Source organism: Coregonus lavaretus, assembly GCF_964263955.1.
Source record: "Coregonus lavaretus genome assembly, chromosome: 2".
Taxonomy (NCBI): Eukaryota; Metazoa; Chordata; class Actinopteri; order Salmoniformes; family Salmonidae; genus Coregonus; species Coregonus lavaretus.
In genome coordinates this window covers 28032712-28054445 of record NC_139989.1, presented here as the reverse complement: position 1 = coordinate 28054445, position 21734 = coordinate 28032712, and the positions used below count along the sequence as shown (strand labels likewise).

Sequence of the window (21734 nt, the reverse complement as noted above, 5' to 3'; positions counted from 1 at the left end):
AGCTCAAATTTAGCATGCATTAAACAAACTATTCAACTTTGCCAACAACTGTTAATGTAGAACATTTTACACTGTTGAATAATGCAACTAAGCCATATTTCACTCGTCAATAATGCAACAATTCACAAGTAGGTGCAGACAACTAAAGGGTTTATTTTCTCATCCGTAAACTCAATTACAAAACAATAGCACATATCAGCTACTGCTAGCTAGCTAACAATATGTCGTGACAATACTTACTTTAATGTATGACTGTTATTTATCGAATCACCTAACTGTTTAATTGTCACTCGATTAAATTAATCATGTAACAATTAACTCATTAGGAATTTGGGGCACCGGAAGTTGTTTAACGAGTTACCATCTCCCAAATTAAACTCTTAGAAGATATGTTATATATCGATAACAGTCACTTAGCAAATAATTACCTCTTATCAGTCTCATTCTGAACGTTGCATAATCCTTGAACCTGCAAGAACCCTAACCTTATTGATGAATAAGCAATACACAAATTGGCTTAATTATTTATTTACTAACTAACTAAATAATAACACAATACAAACACACAGGTTATTGATTACTAACGTAATACAATGAAAACAGGTCCCTAGTCGACTGGACTAACAATTGCATGACTGCTTTGGTAGAAGGAGGGTCAGAGTGGAAGGGAGAGACAGAGATTCAAACTATCGTGGTTCCTTTGGAGACTATGCTCACAGTAATCATAATACTTATGCACCCTAATAACGCTAATTCAGATTAGAAATGCAACATATATTTACGTGTAGCTGTCCTCGATAGTTGAGTTGATGATGTAGGACTCTGGTTTGCCCACCAGAGATCCCAATGTCCTTGGTAGAGTTTCTGGTCGTAGTGCTGGTTAGATGGATACTTCAGATGTACCAGCGATTTTCTGAGAGGGATTGTCCTGAATGTTCTCTAGAGGACTATACATGCCAGCTGCAGACTGAAATGATAAGGTCTAGTGCATTGTCTTCTTCACTTCGTGTAGAGGTTGAGAGTTTCAGAGTTTCTCCATTTCAACCGTGTGGACTAACGTCTCACGTTTTCTGGTCTTTCTGGTCTTGTAGATATTCAACCATTTGCAACGTTTGGCTCACACTTCACGTCTGTTGGTCTTCCTTTGGTAATGGAGTTGTAGTTTTAAACCATTTTGTAACGTGTAGTTCATGCGTCTTGGTCTGTAGAGTTTCAACCATTTACAACGTTTAGCTCACGCTTCACGTCTGCTGGTCTAACGGTTGATTTGTTTTTCAAGGCTTTTTATGCACTCTGGGTAGAAGGGGCATTCCATCATGTTTACACAATCTCTAATGTCACTCGGGGCGTGGCTAGTCACTGTGCATAGTTTATATGAAAAACTATTATCTAATTAGAAGACTAAAATGACATTCCTATCTTCACCAAAATACTATAATACTTAATCATATATTTTATACAACATTTAGATGTAAACTTGATAGAATATGTACACTTTCCGAGTTACAGTTATTACTTGATACCATCCTTAATGACATCACAAAATAATAAACAATATGACATGATTATTCTTCATTATCCACTTTTGGATGTTGGAGTCTTGGCGGGAAGATTTCCTTTGTCTCACAGGGAAATTATTTCTTCCCATACTAGAGACCAAAAAGAGTCATTTTCTGCAAACTATTTATGACCGGCTGAAGTCATAAAACTGGCCCCCAGGAAAGGGGGTGTTCAAACCTTTGCATAGCAGGAATGTTTGATCCTCAACCCATGAGGGCAAGTCATGACAAACATATGCTTCATTAAGTAGGATTAGCCTAGTACAGTAACGTTATCATAGTTTTAGTTTTATTACACATTACTAGGTAGCAAGCTAAAGAAAATAATTTCTGCATCCTCCTCACATCATAGATTATTAGCTAACCACAGTCTCTTTTGAAGATGAGGGGGGGGGGGGGGGGGGGTGAAATATACTTCTCCCATGGGCAAAGAAACTCAAAAGGGTTGATGATATTTATTACCAGTAATTTTGATCCGAATGTGCAAATTGTCCAAACATCCGCAAGGTAGATGGATAATTTTAAACATGTTATTGGACCATAAACAGATATGGCTCATTAACCTTTACGGACCAAATAATGATGATCCACGCTTCTTTGAAAATATATGATATTGATAATAAATTATCAACCCTGCAAGCAATACAATACTATTTTATTTGGTGGGAGATTATAATACTGTTTTAAATAGCTCAGTGACCGTAAAGGAAATCACACTACAAACTATCACCCTCATGCGCTTAAGGAAATAATGAATGTCATGGATACATTAGAACTAGTGGATATATAGGGGCTTAAATATCCTGATCAAGTGAGATATACAGTTGAAGTCGGAAGTTTACATATGCCTTAGCCAAATACATTTAAACTCAGTTTTTCACAATTCCTGACATTTTAATACTAAAAAAAATTATCTGTCTTAGGTCAGTTAGCATCACCACTTTATTTTAAGAATGTGAAATGTCAAAATAATAGTAGAGTGATTTTATTTCAGCTTTTATTTATTTAATCACATTACCAGTGGGTCAGACGTTTACATATTCAATTAGTATTTGCTAGCATTGCCTTTAAATTGTTTAACTTGGGTCAAACATTTCGGGTAGCCTTCCACAAGCTTCCAACAATAAAGTTGGGTGAATTGTGGCCCATTCCTCCTGACAGAGCTGGTGTAACTGAGTCAGATTTGTAGACCTTCTTGCTCTCACACGCTTTTTCAGTTCTGCCTACACATTTTCAATAGGATTGAGGTCAGGGCTTTGTGATGGCCACTCCAATACCTTGACATTGTTGGCTTTAAGCCATTTTGCCACAACTTTGGAAGTATGCTTGGGGTCATTGTCCATATGGAAGACGCATTTGCGACCAAGCTTTAACTTCCTGACTGATGTCTTGAGATGATGCTTCAATATATCCACATCATTTTCCTTCCTCATGATGCCATCTATTTTGTGAAGTGCACCAGTCCCTCCTGCAGCAAAGCACCCCCACAGCATGATGCTGCCACCCCCGTGCTTCACGGTCGGTATGGTGTTCTTTGACTTGCAAGACTCCACTTTTTCCTCCAAACATAACGATGGTCATTATGGCCAAACAGTTCTATTTTTGTTTCATCAGACCAGAGGACAGTTCTCCAAAAAGTACGATCTTTGTCCCCATGTGCAGTTGCAAAAATGTAGTCTGGCTTTTTTATGGCGGTTTTGGAGCAGTGGCTTCTTCCTTGCTGAGCGGCCTTTCAGGTTATGTCGATATAGGACTCGTTTTACTGTGGATATACAGTGGGGAGAACAAGTATTTGATACACTGCCGATTTTGCAGGTTTTCCTACTTACAAAGCATGTAGAGGTCTGTAATTTTTATCATAGGTACACTTCTACTGTGAGAGACGGAATCTAAAACAAAAATCCAGAAAATCACATTGTATGATTTTTAAGTAATTAATTTGCATTTTATTGCATGACATAAGTATTTGATCACCTACCAACCAGTAAGAATTCCGGCTCTCACAGACCTGTTAGTTTTTCTTTAAGAAGCCCTCCTGTTCTCCACTCATTACCTGTATTAACTGCACCTGTTTGAACTCATTACCTGCATAAAAGACACATTGTCTCCACACACTCAATCAAACAGACTCCAACCTCTCCACAATGGCCAAGACCAGAGAGCTGTGTAAGGACATCAGGGATAAAACTGTAGACCTGCACAAGGCTGGGATGGGCTACAGGACAATAGGCAAGCAGCTTGGTGAGAAGGCAAAAACTGTTGGCGCAATTATTAGAATATGGAAGAAGTTCAAGATGACGGTCAATCACCCTCGGTCTGGGGCTCCATGCAAGATCTCACCTCGTGGGGCATCAATGATCATGAGGAAGGTGAGGGATCAGCCCAGAACTACACGGCAGGACCTGGTCAATGACCTGAAGAGAGCTGGGACCACAGTCTCAAAGAAAACCATTAGTAACACACTACGCCATCATGGATTAAAATCCTGCAGCGCACGCAATGTCCCCCTGCTCAAGCCAGCGCATGTCCAGGCCTGTCTGAAGTTTGCCAATGACCATCTGGATGATCCAGAGGAGGAATGGGAGAAGTTCATGTGGTCTGATGAGACAAAAATATAGCTTTTTGGTCTAAACTCCACTCGCCGTGTTAGGAAGAAAAAGAAGGATGAGTACAACCCCAAGAACACCATCCCAACCATGAAGCATAGAGGTGGAAACATAATTCTTTGGGGATGCTTTTCTGCAAAGGGGACAGGACAACTGCACCGTATTGAGGGGAGGATGGATGGGGCCATGTATCGTGAGATCTTGGCCAACAACCTCCTTCCCTCAGTAAGAGCATTGAAGATGGGTCGTGGCTGGGTCTTCCAGCATGACAACGACCCGAAACACACAGCCAGGGCAACTAAGGAGTGGCTCCGTAAGAAGCATCTCAAGGTACTGGAGTGGCCTAGCCAGTCTCCAGACCTGAACCCAATAGAACATCTTTGGAGGGAGCTGAAAGTCTGTCTTGCCCAGCGACAGCCCCCAAACCTGAAGGATCTGGAGAAGGTCTGTATGGAGGAGTGGGCCAAAATCCCTGCTGCAGTGTGTGCAAACCTGGTCAAGACCTACAGGAAACGTATGATCTCTGTAATTGCAAACAAAGGTTTCTGTACCAAATATTAAGTTCTGCTTTTCTGATGTATCAAATACTTATGTCATGCAATAAAATGCAAATTAATTACTTAAAAATCATACAATGTGATTTTCTGGATTTTTGTTTTAGATTCCGTCTCTCACAGTTGAAGTGTACCTATGATAAAAATTACAGACCTCTACATGCTTTGTAAGTAGGAAAACCTGCAAAATCGGCATTGTATCAAATACTTGTTCTCCTCCATACAGACCTTGCACACACTCCTCCATACAGACCTTCTCCAGATCCTTCAGGTTTCTGGGCTGTCGCTGGGCAATATGGACTTTCAGCTCCCTCCAAAGATTTTCTATTGGGTTCAGGTCTGGAGACTGGCTAGGCCACTCCAGGATCTTGAGATGCTTCTTACGGAGCCACTCCTTAGTTGCCCTGGCTGTGTGTTTCGGGTCGTTGTCATGCTGGAAGACCCAGCCACGACCCATCTTCAATGCTCTTACTGAGGGAAGGAGGTTGTTGGCCAAGATCTCACGATACATGGCCCCATCCATCCTCCCCTCAATACGGTGCAGTTGTCCTGTCCCCTTTGCAGAAAAGCATCCCCAAAGAATTATGTTTCCACCTCTATGCTTCATGGTTGGGATGGTGTTCTTGGGGTTGTACTCATCCTTCTTTTTCTTCCTAACACGACGAGTGGAGTTTAGACCAAAAAGCTCTATTTTTGTCTCATCAGATCACATGACCTTCTCCCATTCCTCCTCTGGATCATCCAGATGGTCATTGGCAAACTTCAGACGGGCCTGGACATGCGCTGGCTTGAGCCGGAGGACCTTGAGTGCGCTGCAGGATTTTAATCCATAACGGCGTAGTGTGTTACTAATGGTTTCATTTGAGACTGTGGTCCCAGCTCTCTTCAGGTCATTGACCAGGTCCTGCCGTGTAGTTCTGGGCTGATCCCTCACCTTCCTCATGATCATTGATGCCCCATGAGGTGAGATCTTGCATGGAGCCCCAGACCGAGGGTGATTGACCGTCATCTTGAACTTCTTCCATTTTCTAATAATTGCGCCAACAGTTGTTGCCTTCTCACCAAGCTGCTTGCCTATTGTCCGGTAGCCCATCCCAGCCTTGTGGAGGTCTACAATTTTATCCCTGATGTCCTTACACAGCTCTCTGGTCTTGGCCATTGTGGAGAGGTTGGAGTCTGTTTGATTGAGTGTGTGGACAGGTGTCTTTTATACAGGTAACAAGTTCAAACAGATGCAGTTAATACAGGTAAGGAGTGGAGAACAGGAGGGCTTCTTAAAGAAAAACTAACAGGTCTGTGAGAGCCGGAATTCTTACTGGTTGGTAGGTGATCAAATACTTACAGTGGGGGGAAAAAGTATTTAGTCAGCCTCCAATTGTGCAAGTTCTCCCTCTTAAAAAGATGAGAGAGGCCTGTAATTTTCATCATAGGTACACATCAACTATGACAGACAAATTGAGGAAAAACAATCCAGAAAATCACATTGTAGGATTTTTTTATGAAATTATTTGCCAATTATGGTGGAAAATAAGTATTTGGTCACCTACAAACAAGCAAGATTTCTTGCTCTCACAGACCTGTAACTTCTTCTTTAAGAGGCTCCTCTGTCCTCCACTCGTTACCTGTATTAATGGCACCTGTTTGAACTTGTTATCAGTATAAAAGACACCTGTCCACAACCTCAAACAGTCACACTCCAAACTCCACTATGGCCAAGACCAAAGAGCTGTCAAAGGACACTAGAAACAAAATTGTAGACCTGCACCAGGCTGGGAAGACTGAATCTGCAATAGGTAAGCAGCCTGGTTTGAAGAAATCAACTGTGGGAGCAATTATTAGGAAATGGAAGACATACAAGACCACTGATAATCTCCCTCGATCTGGGGCTCCACGCAAGAACACCATACCTACTGTGAAGCATGGGGGTGGAAACATCATGCTTTGGGGCTGTTTTTCTGCAAAGGGACCAGGACGACTGATCCGTGTAAAGGAAAGAATGAATGGGGCCATGTATCGTGAGATTTTGAGTGAAAACCTCCTTCCATCAGCAAGGGCATTGAAGATGAAACGTGGCTGGGTCTTCAGCATGACAATGATCCCAAACACACCGCCCGGGCAACGAAGGAGTGGCTTCGTAAGAAGCATTTCAAGGTCCTGGAGTGGCCTAGCCAGTCTCCAGATCTCAACCCCATAGAAAATCTTTGGAGGGAGTTGAAAGTCCGTGTTGCCCAGCGACAGCCCAGAAACCTGAAGGATCTGGAGAAGGTCTGTATGGAGGAGTGTGTTCAAACCTGGTCAAGACCTACAGGAAACGTATGATCTCTGTAATTGCAAACAAAGGTTTCTGTACCAAATATTAAGTTCTGCTTTTCTGATGTATCAAATACTTATGTCATGCAATAAAATGAAAATGAATTACTTAAAAATCATACAATGTGATTTTCTGGATTTTTGTTTTAGATTCCGTCTCTCACAGTTGAAGTGTACCTATGATAAAAATGACAGACCTCTACATGCTTTGTAAGTAGGAAAACCTGCAAAATCGGCAGTGTATCAAATACTTGTTCTCCCCACTGTATGTATATATGTATGTATGTATGTATGTATGTTTGTATTTATATACTTGCGGGGAAAAAAGCACATTTACCTTACTTGATGGAGGTAAGGTTTCCAGGTTTAGCCATCCCTGAATCCTGGTCTGGTAACTTATACGTCTGAAGGTTAAGAATGAGTTAAGGTATGGCGGAGGTTTATGGAAGAGGGCTTTATAGACAAAAAGAGTGCAATACATAGATCTATGAGACTTTAAAGAGAGCCAGCCTACTTTCTGATACAAAATGCAATGATGGGTACTGAACCTATCGACCGTAATAATGCGCTATGATAAACTGCGTCCAATGGCTTCAATACAGTGTCAGCTGCATTTATATATAGACGATATCGCCATAGCCAATAACCGGAATGAGTGTTGACTGAATGATTTGTTTTCTGCTATTTAACGAAGGACCGGACCTGTTCTTATAGGACAGTGATCACTGAGATAATTAGCAAAGACACCACTGGACAATTCTGTTAGAATTAGGTCAATCAGTGAGGCGTTTGCTGGATTTTTTTACATTAATCTGTGTGGGTTTTGCAATCAGTTGAGTCAGGTTAAAATCAAGACAAATATTCTTAATGGTCTGAGGCCGGGGTAAGCCAATCTAAGTTAAAATGACTAATTCAGATAACAGAAAAGGTTTTAAATACTCAAAAGTACCAACACCATCCGCCAGTATATTTTGGCTTATGGACACATCTATAACCAAGAGCTTTACGGCAGTCGTCTGAACTCTCTGTCGTGGACGTCCTAATTTCTAAGAGGTCTTCTCACAAAACCATCTGTCACCAATATCATAAAGGTAACCCAGTACCAGGCTGTAAAAATGGCACAATGTGGGGTAAAAAGTGTCACGAATAACGTGACCAAACATGGGTCTGAAAAACAAAAAATGTCCCCCTGAGTTTTCTTATATATACACACAGGACAGACACTTCAAAATCGGATTCCTTCTGATTTATTTTTGGACTGTCTGTTTTGCAATGTACAAATGTGTTATTCAATGTGTTTCTATGTGCTATAGCAGTAAAGACCAAATTCAATGTTTCATCTAATATACCTCAAATATACATCCTAAAATTCTAAATCAAATGGCTAAATTATACATTTTATCACCATCTTAAAACAGTTCCATATGTTAGCTTAGTAGATATTGCGATCTAAGGGCTTAGCCATGCAATCTCCATAGACAAACATTGGCAGTAGAATGTCCCTACTGAAGAGCTCAGTGACTTTCAACGTGGCACCGTCATAGGATGCCACCTTTCCAACAAGTCAGTTCGTCAAATTTCTGCCCTGTTAGAGCTGCCCCAGTCAACTGTAAGTGCTGTTATTGTGAAATGTTAAACATCTAGGAGCAACAACGGCTCAGCTGCGAAGTGGTAGGCCACACAAGCTCACAGAATGGGACCGGCGAGTGCTGAAGCGCGTAAAAATCGTCTGTCTTCGGTTGCCAAACTCACTACCGAGTTCCAAACTGCCTCTGGAAGCAACGTCAGCACAAGAACTGTTCGAACTGAAATGGGTTTCCATGGCCGAGCAGCCAAACGTCGGCTGGAGTGTAAAGCTTGCCGCCATTGGACTCTGGAGCAGTGGAAATGCTTTCTCTGGGGTGATTAATCACGCTTCACCATCTGGCAGTCCAATGGACAAACTGGGTTTGGCTGATGCCAGGAGAACCCTACCTGCCACCCCTTCCTTCAGAGTACTCATCCCTATCAGGACCTGGACCAGTCAGGGTCTTAATCAGCAGACTATTCTGTAACCCAGCCAGTTGGAGCGGGCCAAAGGGGGTGAGTAGTGTAACTGTAAAGTTTGGAGGAGGAATAATGGTCTGGGCCATTTTTCATGGTTCGGGCAAGGCCCCTTAGTTCCAGTTAAGGGAACTTTTAATGTTACAGCATACAATGACATTCTAGACGATTTTGCGCATCCAACTTTGCGGCAACAGTTTGGGGAAGGCCCTTTCCTGTTTCAGCATTACAATGCCCCCGTGCACAAAGGGAGGTCCATACAGAAAAGGTTTGTTGAGATCGGTGTGGAAGAACTTGACTGGCCTGCACAGACCCCTTTACTCAACCCCATCGAACACCTCTGGGATGAATTGGAATGCCAACTGCGAGTGGAGGCTGTTATAGCAGTAAAGGGCGGACCAACTCCATATTAATGCCCATGATTTTGGAATGAGATGTTTGACGAGTAGGTGTCCACAAACTTTTGGTCATGTAGTACAGTGTTTCCCAACCCTGGTCATCGAGTATCCCCAACAGTACACAGTTTCGTTGAAGCCCTTGACAAACACACCTCATTCAACTCATTGAGGGCTTAATGATTAGTTGACAAGTTGAATCGGGTGTGCTTGTCCATAGTTACAATAAAAATGAGTACTGTTGGGGGTACTCGAGGACCAGGGTTGGGAAACACTGATGTAATGTATGTGTATACGCATGTACAGTGAGGGGGAAAAAAGTATTTGATCCCCTGCTGATTTTGTACGTTTGCCCACTGACAAAGACATGATCAGTCTATAATTTTAATGGTAGGTTTATTTGAACAGTGAGAGACAAAATAACAACAAAATAATCCAGAAAGACGCATGTCAAAAATGTTTAAAATGTATTTGCATTGTAATGAGGGAAATAAGTATTTGACCCCTCTGCAAAACATGATTTAGTACCTGGTGGCAAAACCCTTGTTGGCAATCACAGAGGTCAGACGTTTCTTGTAGTTGGCCACCAGGTTTACACACATCTCAGGAGGGATTTTGTTCCACTCCTCTTTGCAGATCTTCTCCAAGTCATTAAGGTTTTGAGGCTGATGTTTGGCAACTCTAACCTTCAGCTCCCTCCACAGAATTTCTATGGGATTAAGGTCTGGAGACTGGCTAGGCCACTCCAGGACCTGAATGTGCTTCTTCTTGAGCCACTCCTTTGTTGCCTCGGCTGTGTGTTTTGGGTCATTGTCATGCTGGAATAACCAACCACAACCCATTTTCAGTTCCCTGGCTGAGGGAATGAGGTTCTCACCCAAGATTTGACGGTACATTGCCCCGTCCATCGTCCCTTTGATGCGGTGAAGTTGTCCTGTCCCCTTAGCAGAAAATCACCCCCAAAGCATAATGTTTCCACCTCCATGTTTGACGGTGGGGATGGTGTTCTTGGGGTCATAGGCAGCATTCCTCCTCCTCCAAACACGGCGAGTTGAGTTGATGCCAAAGAGCTCGATTTTGGTCTCAACTCACCAGAACACTTTCACCCAGTTCTCCTCTGAATCATTTAGATGTTCATTGGCAAACTTCAGACGGCCCTGTATATGTGCTTTCTTGAGCAGGGGGACCTTGCGGGAGCTGCAGGATTTCAGTCATTCACGGCGTAGTGTGTTACCAATTGTTTTCTTGGTGACTATGGTCCCAGCTGCCTTGAGATCATTGACAAGATCCTCCCGTGTAGTTCTGGGCTGATTTCTCACCGTTCTCATGATCATTGCAACTCCACAAGGTGAGATCTTGCATGGAGCCCCAGGCCGAGGGAGTTTGACAGTTATTTTGTGTTTCTTCCATTTGCGAATAATCGCACCAACTGTTGTCACCTTCTCACCAAGCTGCTTGGCGATGGCCCATTACAGCCTTGTGTAGGTCTATAATCTTGTCCCTGACATCCTTGGAGAGCGCTTTGGTCTTTGCCATGGTGGAGAGTTTGTAATCTGATTGATTGCTTCTGTGGACAGGTGTCTTTTATACAGGTAACAAGCTGAGATTAGGAGCACTCCCTTTAAGAGTGTGCTCCTAATCTCAGCTCGTTATCTGTATAAAAGACACCTGAGAGCCAGAAATCTTTCTGATTGAGATGGGGTCAAATACTTATTTCCCTCATTAAAATGCAAATCAATTTATAACATTTTTGACATGCGTTTTTCTGGATTTTTTTGTTGTTATTCTGTCTCACTGTTCAAATAAACCTACCATTAAAATGATAGACTGATCATGTCTTTGTCAGTGGGCAAACGTACAAAATCAGCAGTGGATCAAATACTTTCTTCCCTTACTGTATTTATTGTTAAATGTATTGTTTAATTCTGATGATCCTGTGTATTGTAGTCTACCTGATAGCAGTAACCCAAACCTCCTTTCTGTGATTTTTATTTGACCATGTCACTGCCTAAATACCACAAATAAGTCACAGGTTTAAGAAAAGAGTCAATATCACTATGAGGTGCCTTTGGTGTCCTCATCAGACTCACTCAGTCATCATGAAAATGTAGCAGAATAATGAAAGTCTGAGGTCTTATTATAAGTGGCCAAACATTTGCACACATATCAGTAGAATGATAAGTCTCTAAAAAAGTGTTTCCTTCATTTTATTAAAAAAAAATTCATTGGATGTACGTGATTTTTGGCATGTCCCACACACTGCTCTGCTAACTACAGTGTGTGTAATAAGTGGTTAAATGATACTAAATCCAATTTTTTTTTTTACATGGTTTTACTGTCCACAATAAGTTATTTGATAAAACAAGTAATTTTGATCATGTATATTATATTTTCATAATCATATTGAACATTTTGCATGTGTCCCTGAAATTGCTGTCCACCCTGTCATTATGGGGTAACTGCCCCTTTAAGAAACCCACTGATGTTTTCAGTGACATCACTACGAGCATTTTGTCTTTCTTCAATGAAGGCTGAAGCAGTGTCTAGTTGCAGAGTAAGTATTTACACTTATGTTTCATAATTTTCATCATATTATGTGTGTAGTTGGATGTTGTCAAGCTTAACATGTCCACTCTGTCATAGGTTTTTCTATCAATTGATATTTCACTATCAGAACTTTGAAATATATTTGTAAAACAGTACACAGTCAGCTTGCTAACTGTAGTATGTTGCTAAGTGAAGGTCCACCATGTGCTCATTAAATGCTAACATTAGCCAAAAATGTCCACCCTGTCATTGTCCACCCTGTCAGCAAGCCTTCCATGACAGGGTGGACATGGTTCATGACAGGAAGGACATGTGCATAGTTTAGGCCACATACTGATAATGTTACACATATTACAACAGCTATTACACACATTTTATAACAGTACATGCTATACATAGTAAGAATGGACAATATGGATATTTTTTTTGCCGATATCGGTATCAGCAAACCTAGTTTACCGGGACTGCCAATTAAAGTGTGTAAGGGAACATTTTGAATCGTCTTTTTCAAGGAATGAGATCAAAAGGAGCTGAGATAGCAAGGAGATATCGGGAACGTCGTGATGCTGACCCAGACAGAAGAAGAAAGTACCTTGAGAAAGAAAGGGTCAAATGGAAAAAAGACAGAGAGACTGGAAAGAAGAAGGGTGTCAATGAGCTCAGTGAGAGAGAGAAGAGGGCAAAAAGAAAGAAATGGAGAGAGGCAAAAAGTCAAGCCAGAGCCAGAAACAGAGCCAGTGCTTTGCTACAGTCAGAGACACCACCCAACTCCCCTGCTGAAACTCCTGAAAATCAGCATGAGCCAGGGCCCTCCAGGTTAGATCATTGGAAGTTTAGCTGATGAGACTTATTAGAAAGTTTAGATTTATTTGAAGGACAATTATCAACTGTTTATGTCCCCATAAAATGACATATTGATAACTAACTTGCAAAAAAAAATCCTTACGAATATTTTGTGTTTCAGGCAACGGCGTCAAGGGGAAAGCATTCGAAGGAGTTCGAAGAGAAAACTGAAAAAACAGATCGAAATATTAGAGGCACAGCTCACAAAAGAGAAAAGTAAAACTGAGAAATATAAGAAGAGGTACTATCGGGCCAAGAAAGAAAGTGCGTCCAAATCACCACGTACAGTGAGGGAAAAAAGTATTTGATCCCCTGCTGATTTTGTACGTTTGCCCACTGACAAAGAAATGATCTGTCTTTAATTTTAATGGTAGGTTTATTTGAACAGTGAGAGACAGAAGAACAACAAAAAAATCCAGAAAAACGCATGTCAAAAATGTTATAAATTGATTTGCATTTTAATGAGGGAAATAAGTATTTGACCCCTCTGCAAAACATGACTTAGTATTTGGTGGCAAAACCCTTGTTGGCAATCACAGAGGTCAGACATTTCTTGTAGATGGCCACCAGGTTTGCACACATCTCAGGAGGGCTTTTGTCCCACTCCTCTTTGCAGATCTTCTCCAAGACATTAAGGTTTTCGAGGCTGACGTTTGGCAACTCGAACCTTCAGCTCCCTCCACAGATTTTCTATGGGATTAAGGTCTGGAGACTGGCTAGGCCACTCCAGGACCTTAATGTGCTTCTTCTTGAGCCACTCCCTTGTTGCCTTGGCCATGTGTTTTGGGTCATTGTCATTCTGGAATACCCATTCATGACCCATTTTCAATGCCCTGGCTGAGGGAAGGAGGTTCTCACCCAAGATTTGACGGTACATGGCCCCATCCATCGTCCCTTTGATGCAGTGAAGTTGTCCTGTCCCCTTAGCAGAAAAACACACCCAAACCATAATGTTTCCACCTCCATGTTTGACGGTGGGGATGGTGTTCTTGAGGTCATAGGCAGCATTCCTCCTCCTCCAAACACGGCGAGTTGAGTTGATGCCAAATAACTCGATTTTGGTCTCATCTGACCACAACACTTTCACCCAGTTCCCCTCTGAATCATTCAGATGTTCATTGGCAAACTTCAGATGGCCCTGTATATGTGCTTTCTTGAGCAGGGGGACCTTGCGAGCGCTGCAGAATTCCAGTCCTTCACGGCATAGTGTGTTACCAATTGTTTTCTTGGTGACTATGGTCCAGCTGCCTTGAGATCATTGACAAGATCCTCCCGTGTAGTTCTGGGCTGATTCCTCACCGTTCTCATGATCATTGCAACTCCACAAGGTGAGATCTTGGATGGAGCCCCAGGCTGAGGGAGATTGACAGGTCTTTTGTGTTTCTTCCATTTGCGAATAATCGCACCAACTGTTGTCACCTTCTCACCAAGCTCCTTGGCGATGGTCTTGTAGCCCATTCCAGCCTTGTCTAGGTCTACAATCTTGTCCCTGACATCCTTGGAGAGCTCTTTGGTCTTGGCCATGGTGGAGAGTTTGGAATCTGATTGATTGATTGCTTCTGTGGACAGGTGTCTTTTATACAGGTAACAAGCTGAGATTAGGAGCACTCCCTTTAAGAGTGTGCTCCTAATCTCAGCTCATTACCTGTATAAAAGACGCCTGGGAGCCAGAAATCTTTCTGATTGAGAGGGGGTCAAATAATTATTTCCCTCATTAAAATGCAAATGAATTCATAACATATTTGACATGCACTTTTCTGGATTTTTTTGTTGTTATTCTGTCTCTCACTGTTCAAATAAACCTACCATTAAAATTATAGACCGATCATTTCTTTGTCAGTGGGCAAATGTACAAAATCAGCAGGGGATCAAATACTTTTTTCCCTCACTGTACAAAAGTCAATGCTTTGTTGGCACATCAAAAAGTGAATTCACCCATCAAAAGAGCTCTTCTTTTCCATACATCCCTGATTGAAGATATTAGAAGAAAATATGAACATGCAAAAACAAACCGAGAGAAGCAGCTGATAGCAAAAGTGGTCAGTGGAAACATTCTTAAGAAGTATAAGCTCCAAAAGCATGCCCAGACTGCTTTTGGCTACTCTAAGAAGAGAGCAAAGTATCCTGTGGATCTGACCTACCGTGGGAGGAGATGCTTCAGTCGAAATGAGATTAGGAAGAACGTTACATCATTTTTTCTTCGAGATGATGTTAGTCGAATGACAACTGGCCGCAAACAAACAGTCACACGGCTGAAGAAAAAAATGCAAAAGAGGTTGCTTACTGATACAATGAAGAACTTGCATAGGAGGTTTCTCTCTGAGCACATTGGCCAAATGTCATACACCTCCTTTTGCCGTCTCAGACCCTTTTGGGTGGTAACCCCTTCTTCCTCTGACCGTGACACATGTCTCTGCAAAAAACATGAGAACTTGCAATTCATTGCCAATGCCTTGCAGAGCCAAGAATGCCTTGCTGTCCTCAAGAAATATTGAGGAAATGTCTGAAGCAACCATGTGTGACCCGAAAGCCAAGGTCTGTGCTTATGGTGAGTGCAGTGAATGCCTCCTAACTTGTCACCCGATGCTGAAAACCCCTGGGGAAGAGAACATTCGTTTATCTCAGTGGATGACAGAGAAGATCAAGAAGGATGAGAAGGTGTCAACAATAACAGTGAAAAGGGAGATAACAACAACAACAGAGCATGAGCTTAACACAGATTTCCAGGAGAGGCTTCTCCATTTTAGGAGCCATGTCTTCAACATTAAATGGCAGTTTGATGCCTACAGGGAGCTCAGGAGGAGTCTGAAGCACAATGAGTCCCTCTTGCATATAGATTTTAGCGAAAATTACTCATGTAAGTACAGCGAAGAAATACAATCTGTGCATTTTGGAGGCTCACACACGCAGGCCAGTCTGCACACTGGAGTGCTCTACACTACTGGTGAACAAGCGCCACACACCTTCTGCTCCATATCACCCTCCAGAAGACACGACCCTGTGGCCATCTGGGCCCACCTTGATCCAGTTCTGAAGGTAGTGAGAGAACGACACCCTCAAGTCAGCACACTTCATTTTTTCAGCGATGGGCCTGCAACGCAGTATCGACAAAAGGGAAATTTCTTCTACCTCTCAACGGAACCCTACAAGTATGGCTTCAAAGAAATAACGTGGAATTTCTTTGAGGCTAATCATGGGAAGGGGGCTCCAGACGGTGTGGGTGGGGCCCTCAAGAGGTCAGCAGACCGGATTGTAGCCCATGGAGGAGACATTCCTGATGCCCAGAGCTTGTATAACAAGCTGAAAAGCCTGGACACATCTGTCGAGCTGTTCTTCATCCCAGAGAGGGATATTGAATCAAAGCCTGAGGTACCTGCAATAGCTGCCATAAAAGGCACTATGAGAATCCACCAAGCTATCAGTCTGACACCCGGCCAAATGAAATACAGAGACATTTCATGTCTGTGTAAAAGGGAGGAAGGTGTTTTGGACTGCCCCTGCGTTAACCTTCAAGAGGTCACTCTAGCTAATGTTCCTGTTTCATCTGACAAGTCCCCAGCATGTGGAAAGACACCAGATAATCCTAGGAGACCAGAAATGATTGAGGTAAAGCACATTGGAGAGTGGTGCGTCATTAATTATGACAATGAAGCATACCCAGGTATCATCATGGATGCAGAAGGGCACAGTGTGAAAGTTAAGTGTATGCAACGCCATGGCATAAACAAGTTCAAATGGCCAAGTCTTCGGGACGACATCTGTTGGTACCATGACTGGCAGGTACTTTGCCTAATACCAGAACCACAGGCTCTGAACAAGCGCTCTGTACAGATTGAAGTGACTGCATGGAAGTATGTGGAACAGCAACTGCAGAACTGAGCCATGTCTCTGCAGAAAGGGAGAGACTGTTTGGAGATGCGTCCAAGTGATCTTTCTGTAATATTCTGTTTTTTCAAATCAACTGTTCTCCACTTAAAAAACATTGTTCTTCTTGTTCTACAGTTGAATGTTTGACTTTCACAGTGCAGAATGATGTACAGAGTTTAACGCTAGAAGGCCACATTAATGTCTCATTTTGGGCATCTTTATTCAGTGGCTGCATGCAGGTAGAGTGGATCAAAAACAGTCTGTTCAACTTGTAATTTCCCCCTACATGGGAAAAGGCATTTTTTACATCATTTTCTTGAATTGATTATTATTATTATTATTATTATTATTATTATTATAATTGTTCCTTGCATTTATGAGGCCATTCAATGACATTTCACAACGTGTCCACCCTGTCATGCCCAGGGTCCACCCTGTCATGTCACTGTCCACCCTGTTATTTTCATGTTCTATAAAAATAAACAAATTATTTTCACAAGTTAGCAAAATCTTTTGTGTGATTCCTTTATAAACAAATGAGGGCCAAATAGTATTGTTTGAAAGTTTGACCAGATATCATTTTTGTTAGATTTTATTTAGAAAAGAAAGTGCAACTCTCGCAGATTTTATAGAGAAACAAATAGTTTGCCATAATTTCATTATTATCCAAATACTTTTCCCATAAACTAAAATATATTGTTGAGAAAGTGACTAAATAGTTTTCTGAAAATGTACGTTTTATAATCACTATGTAATTACAATGTATTTATTCTGCTTTGAAATTGTCCATGACAGGGTGGACATATTTAGCTGTTTGCATGTAAATTGTCTGCTTGCAGTTAATTTATAAAAAGTGTGGGAGCTTGACCAATATGCATTTCTAACAGCATAACATATACTTAATACAATGAATATGAAGTTCAATGGAAAATCTCAGCTTTTGGGGGGGGAAATGGGGAAGTCTCAAAGGCACCTTATGGTGATATTGACCCAAAAAGTATCCACATTTACACCTCTCTGCGCTACTCTCTGCAGTAGTCGTGTTTGATTGATTTTCAACAGTGGGAGGAGGGTTGTAATTGTATACTGCTGTACAATACAAACATTTCCCAAATTTGTTAATTGGTTAAATTGTTCAAATTGACACAATTTATGTGATATAACTGAATTTCAACAGTATTTCACTCAACATTCCAAACGGCACATACATCGGTGCTGGTATAACATGGAGCAAGATAAATGCAGGTGAATGTCTGAGAATTGGAACAAGAGCAAACGTCTGGCTGGGTTTGGGCATAACACCCCAATGATAATAAAGATACAGTATTAGAACTGTTGAGGTGAACACAGAGCCGTTTCACATTTGTAGTAACTGTCAAAAAGTAATGAAAAACACATGTTCACAATAGAAAGACATTTTCAGAATAACTGCTCCAGTCTATTTACCCACCATTTAGTCAGGGAGCGAGATTTTTACTTGAATAATTCAGTTTTCCTTCAAGAACAACATATATTTAAATGTGTGATTCTATATTAGGTATAAGAACTGTTTCAATTTCACTAACTTTTTCTGAGCTGCTGTAAAATGCAGTTCCCTCCCACAGAGAGAATGCCCTCAAAGATCCCCTCTAAAAATATATTGTCCTGCATGATCTCTTTGTGGGACTGCATTCCCATTATTGGAAAATATATATATATTTGTAACATGCACTACTAGATTTAGGATTGGTCAATAAGAAAATTCAAATGTGGGGCCTTACTTGTGTAAGCAAGGTCGAGAACCCCTGCTCTATGCTCTCTCGATTGCTTAAAAACACATCCTCTCATTGTCTCCTCCCTTTCATCTGCAGTGATTGGAAAGAACTTGATAGGTGAAGACAATAGGGTGAAGGCATTTAGGCTGGATTTTACCTAGTCACTTCTTTCATATCAGTGCAATGACAATTAGAAAAAGAGCTCCATAAGAATATATCCCTCTCGCTCTCTCACCACACTCTCATATCCCCTCTTCTGCTGTCCATCCCTCCCCCTCCTGGAGCAGCAAGAGAAGCGCCTCTTCACGAACTTCCATCGGCAGCTCTTCTGCTGGCTAGACCGTTGGGTGAACCTGACCATGGATGACATCCGCCGGATGGAGGAGGAGACATGGAGAGAGCTGGACCAGGTACGCATTCACAAACCCTGATATTCAATGAATATTGGGCAACTTTTTATGCCTGCTAAACGGTCCTCACTATTACCTGTACAGTCTCCACACAATACCCCATAATGACAAAGCAAAAACAGGTTTTTAGACATTTTTGCAAGTTTATAAAAAATAAAAAAAATGATATAACATTTACATACGTATTCAGACCCTTTACTCAGTACTTTTGTTGAATCACCTTTTGACAGTGATTACAGCCTTGAGTCTTCTTGGGTATGACGCTACAAGCTTGGCACACCTGTATTTAGGGAGTTTCTCCCATTCTTCTCTGCAGATCCTCTCAAGGTCTGTCAGGTTGGATGGGGAGCGTCGGTGCACAGCTATTTTCAGGGCTCTCCAGAGATGTTCGATCTGATTAAAGTCTGGGCTCTGGCTGGGCCACTCAAGGACATTCAGAGACTTGTGCCGAAGCCACTCCTGCGTTGTCTTGGCTGTGTGCTTAAGGTCGTTGTCCTGTTGGAAGGTGAACTTTCGCCCCAGTCTGAGGTCCTAAGCAGGTTTTCATCAAGGATCTCTCTGTACTTTGCTCCTTTCGTCTTTGCCTCAATCCCAGTCCCTGCCGCTGAAAAACATCCCCACAGCATTATGCTGCCACTATCATGCTTCACCGTAGGGATGGATGGGGCCAGGTTTCCTCCAGACGTGACGGTTGGCATTCAGTCCAAAGAGTTCAATCTTGGTTTCATCACACAAGAGAATCTAGTTTCTCATGGTCTGAGAGTCTTTAGGTGCCTTTTGGCAAACTCCAAGCGGGCTGTCATGTGTCTTTTACTGAAGAGTGGCTTCCGTCTGGCCACTCTACCATAAAGGCCTGAGTGGTGGAGTGCTGCAGAGATGGTTGTCCTTCTGGAAGGTTCTCCCATTTCCACAGATGAACTCTAGAGCTCTGTCAGAGTGACCATCGGGTTCTTAGTCACCTCCCTGACCAAGGCCCTTCTCCCTCGATTGCTCAGTTTGGCCGGGTGGCCAGCTCTAGGAAGAGTCTTGGTGGTTCCAAACTTCTTCAATTTAAGGAAGATGGAGGCCACTGTGTTCTTGGGGACCTTCAATACTGCAGACATTTTTTGGTACCCTTCCCCTGATCTGTGCGTCGACACAATCCTGTCTCGGAGCTCTAAGGACAATTCCTTCGACCTCATGGCTTGGTTTTTGCTCTGACATGCACTGTCAACGTTGGGACCTTATATAGACAGGTGTGTGCCTTTCCAAATAATGTCCAATCAATTGAATTTACCACAGGTGGACTCCAATGAAGTTGTAGAAAGATCTCAAGGATGATCAATGAAAACATGATGCACCTGAGCTCAATTTCGAGACTCATAGCAAAGGGTCTGAATACTTATGTAAATAAGGTATTTCTGGTTTTTATTTTTTATACATTTGCTAAAATGTCTAAAAACCTGTTTTTACTTTGTAATAATGGGGTGTTGTGTGTAGATTGCTTAAGATTTTTATTTATTTAATACTTTTTAGAATAAGGCTGTAACGTAACAAAATGTGGAAAAAGTCAATGGGTCTGAATACTTTCTGAAAGCACTGTATATGACTGCGCTTTCGACTTGTTTATTTAGAAGACATCACTTGCTGCTTATATTTAGTCAATACATAAACTCAGCAAAAAAAGAATGTCCCTTTTTCAGGACCCTGTCTTTCAAAGATAATTTGTAAAAATCCAAATAACTTCACAGATCTTCATAAAGGGTTTAAACACTGTTTCCCATGCTTGTTCAATGAACCATAAACAATTAATGAACATGCACCTGTGGAACGGTCACTAAGACACTAACACCTTACAGACGGTAGGCAATTAAGGTCACAGCTATGAAAACTTAGGACACTAAAGAGGCCTATCTACTGACTCTGAAAAACACCAAAAGAAAGATGCCCAGGGTCCCTGCTCATCTGCGTGAACATGCCTTAGGCATGCTGCAAGGAGGCATGAGGACTGCAGATGTGGCCAGGACAATAAATTGCAATGTCCGTACTGTGAGACGCCTAAGACAGCGCTACAGGGAGACAGGACGGATAGCTGATCATCCTCGCAGTGGTAGACCACGTGTAACAACACCTGCACAGGATCGGTACGTCCGAACATCACACCTGCGGGACAGGTACAGGATGGCAACAACAACTGCCCGAGTTACACGAGGAACGCACAATCCCTCCATCAGTGCTCAGACTGTCCGCAATAGGCTGAGAGAGGCTGGACTGAGGGCTTGTAGGCCTGTTGTAAGGCAGGTCCTCACCAGACATCACCGGCAACAACGTCGCCTATGGGCACAAACCCACCGTCACTGGACCAGACAGGACTGGCAAAAAGTGCTCTTCACTGACGAGTCGCGGTTTTGTCTCACCAGGGGTGATGGTCGGATTCGCGTTTATCGTCGAAGGAATGAGCGTTACACCGAGGCCTGTACTCTGGAGCGGGATCGATTTGGAGGTGGAGGGTCCGTCATGGTCTGGAGCGGTGTGTCACAGCATCATAGGACTGAGCTTGTTGTCATTGCAGGCAATCTCAACGCTGTGCGTTACAGGGAAGACATCCTCCTCCCTCATGTGGTACCCTTCCTGCAGGCTCATCCTAACATGACCCTCCAGCATGACAATGCCACCAGCCATACTGCTTGTTCTGTGCGTGATTTCCTGCAAGACAGGAATGTCAGTGTTCTGCCATGGCCAGCGAAGTGCCCGGATCTCAATCCCATTGAGCACATCTGAGAGCTTTTGGATCGGAAGATGAGGGCTAGGGCCATTCCCCCCCAGAAACATCCAGGATGTTTGCAGGTGCCTTGGTGGAAGAGTGG

At 42.4% G+C, this 21734-nt stretch overlaps 1 protein-coding gene across 1 annotated transcript in view; it reads left to right on the top strand.

Moving 5' to 3' along the window:
- LOC311149158 (phosphatidylinositol transfer protein beta isoform-like) overlaps positions 1–21734 on the top strand; it is a 56072-nt gene that overhangs the window by 20183 nt on the left and 14155 nt on the right. The window contains exon 10 of the mRNA XM_084186244.1: positions 18766–18888. Coding sequence (XP_084042370.1) covers positions 18766–18888 — 123 coding nt within the window. The remainder of the gene's footprint in view (positions 1–18765; positions 18889–21734) is intronic.